Source organism: Salvelinus sp. IW2-2015, unplaced genomic scaffold (genome assembly GCF_002910315.2).
Source record: "Salvelinus sp. IW2-2015 unplaced genomic scaffold, ASM291031v2 Un_scaffold4069, whole genome shotgun sequence".
Lineage (NCBI taxonomy): Eukaryota > Metazoa > Chordata > Actinopteri > Salmoniformes > Salmonidae > Salvelinus > Salvelinus sp. IW2-2015.
Window position 1 is genome coordinate 23,058 of NW_019945341.1, and position 2,433 is coordinate 25,490.

The following is a 2,433-nucleotide window of genomic DNA, read 5'->3' on the forward strand; positions in this document are numbered from 1 at the left end:
AGGACAGTGAGAGGAGCGTGCTGGGTATTGTAGTTGTGGGACAAGAGGGGTGTCGTGGTGTTGCGGCGCGGGTGGGTGGCGAGGCGGCAGGGAGGGGGTGGTGGGGCGTGTGGGTGGGGGAGAGCGCTGGACTGGGAATGAGGGGAGACCGGGGCCGGTGCCGCCACCGAGGGCGGGGGGTTGGTACCGTGGTCCAGGACCGGCGTGCTGGGCAGGCCTGGGGGGGATACTTGCGTTGCCTGAGGGGGGAGACACATGGCCATTGGAGGTGAGAGGGAGCTGGGCTGGGCTCGTTTCCTGGGCTGGGTGGGGAACGTCTGGTACAATTTGGATTAATTGGGCTACTCTTGGAAACGCTGGTTGGGGGATTGGGGCATTTTTTTTTTTTATCTAAATTTTAGATTTCTGTAAGGATTGGTATGTGATATATAATCAGTTTTTTTCAGACGCCGTTCAAGGGAAAATGATACAAGTAAAAAAGAAAGCTGAATTGCAGGAATTATGAGGAACAACACAACAGAAGACACATGACCGCGATAGTCATTCTGGGAGGGTCTGGGAATACATTGCCTCTCTCTGGGTCTAGAGTGAGTCCTGGACCAGTTGGGGGGCGCGGAACTGGGCCAAGCTGGAAGTGCAGGCCGTGTGTGCGAGACTCGGGGGTCTCCTGTGTGGCAGTGGCGGGGTCAGGGGCAGGAGGGGGGGGGGGGGGCGCACGGACGAGGCGGGAGCCTCTACGGGTCGTGAGGGAGGGGACGGGTAAGCTGGGTCAAGGTAGAACAGGTTGCAGGGAGGAGTGCTACACCTGTGCGGGCGGCAGACACGCGAAGGAATCCTTGGTGTGACGGGAGCTGGGGCACAGGGTATACAGGTGGGAGTGTTATAGTGTAACACACGCACACACACACACACACAACACACGGACCAGCGACACATACCACACACAGCACACATGGTGGGCACACACTACGCACACACGAGCAAGGGAGCAGGAGTCCACACACACCACGGCACACAGCGAAACCACACACACACATCACTTGGATGTTTAAGAATAATAGTTTCACCTTCTTTAGCACTGGGTACGGTTCCTGGGTCATTCGGGAGATTTGCAAATATGGAATATTATAATTTAATTCTCAAATAAGTGGGGTATTTTTGGTTTCTTGATTGGGGTTGATTGATTGTGACTTGGTCTTCTGATGGTTGATTTGATTGGGTTAAATTGATTGCGTTGATTGATTGATTGATTGGGTTGATTGATTGGGTTGATTGATGTGGTTAATTGATTGGTTTTTTCTCTTGATTGGTTGATTGGAATTGGGTTGCATTAGCTGAGTGACTAATGTTTGTTCTGGGTGTTTCCCGTATTGTGAAAGAAGAGCTAACGTGTCAGCTCCCATGTGGATGCAGCCAGCGACAACATGTGGTGGCCGCACAAGGCCGACCACAGGGCCAAGGAGGCTGTGCCTGGGGGAGCACAAGATGAGGAACATCGCCCCCCCTGCCCATGGAGATACGATAGAGCTTTTCAACTGTCAAAAGAATAACACGTTCCAAATGCACGTGTAAACCAAAAGGTTCCCCAGTAAACATCAGCCGTTGCAGCGCGCCATGTTTGCTTTGTTAGTTGGCTAGCTAGCTCAAAATGACAAGGTTCGTAACCAAAAAACTGAACAAAACTAGTTATATGGACACATTGACTTGTTGCTACCAGTTCGTTCCACTAAACAAACTATCAAATAATGTTAGTTTCCCTCTTTATTATCCGTTTTCTCTGGTGGTGTTAGCTACATTTGGCTAGCACAGCAAATAACCGCAAAGCTAGCGTGCTTTCAAGTTCGAGAAAGATCAGCTTACCTCATTAGCTACCTAGCTAGATTAATTTCTCTCACGACAGCCATCAATATAACTAAACTAAATGTAGCTAGCTAGATTAATTTCTCTCACGACAGCCATCAATATAACTAAACTAAATGTAGCTAGTATACGAGTCCAATGTTTAACGGCCACATTGTTTACATCAAAAGTTAGCTAGCAGCAGTAATTACCTCACAATCAACCCCTCTCTCTCCCCTCACCAATCTGTCTCTCCTAGCTCTCTGTCTTCTTCCTCCAAAACACAACTATATTTTACCCAGGTGCATTGGAAAGGGACAACTGAATGCCTTCAACTGAAATGCGTCTTCCTCATTTAACCCCTCTGAATCAGAGAGGTGCGGGGGGCTGCCTAAATCGACATCTTCAGCTCCCGGGGAACAGTGGGTTAACTGCCTTGCTTAGGGGCAGAGCGACAGATTTTTACCTTGTCAGCTCGGGGATTCGATCCAGCAACCTTTCGGTTACTAGCCCAACATTCTAACCGCTAGGCTACCTGCCGCCCCACTTAGTTACAGTTAAGAAACATACGGTAGTTGTAATGAACTGCTAGCT

General features: G+C 49.7%; 1 protein-coding gene across 1 annotated transcript in view; it reads left to right on the plus strand.

Moving 5' to 3' along the window:
- The window catches only part of LOC112076825 (laminin subunit alpha-5-like), an 11,484-nt gene extending 9,912 nt beyond the window's left edge, over nucleotides 1–1,572 (plus strand). Inside the window, exons 8-10 of the mRNA XM_070441471.1 lie at nucleotides 84–268; nucleotides 587–759; nucleotides 1,380–1,572. Coding sequence (XP_070297572.1) covers nucleotides 84–268; nucleotides 587–759; nucleotides 1,380–1,572 — 551 coding nt within the window. The remainder of the gene's footprint in view (nucleotides 1–83; nucleotides 269–586; nucleotides 760–1,379) is intronic.
- The last annotated feature ends 861 nt before the right edge of the window (nucleotides 1,573–2,433 follow it).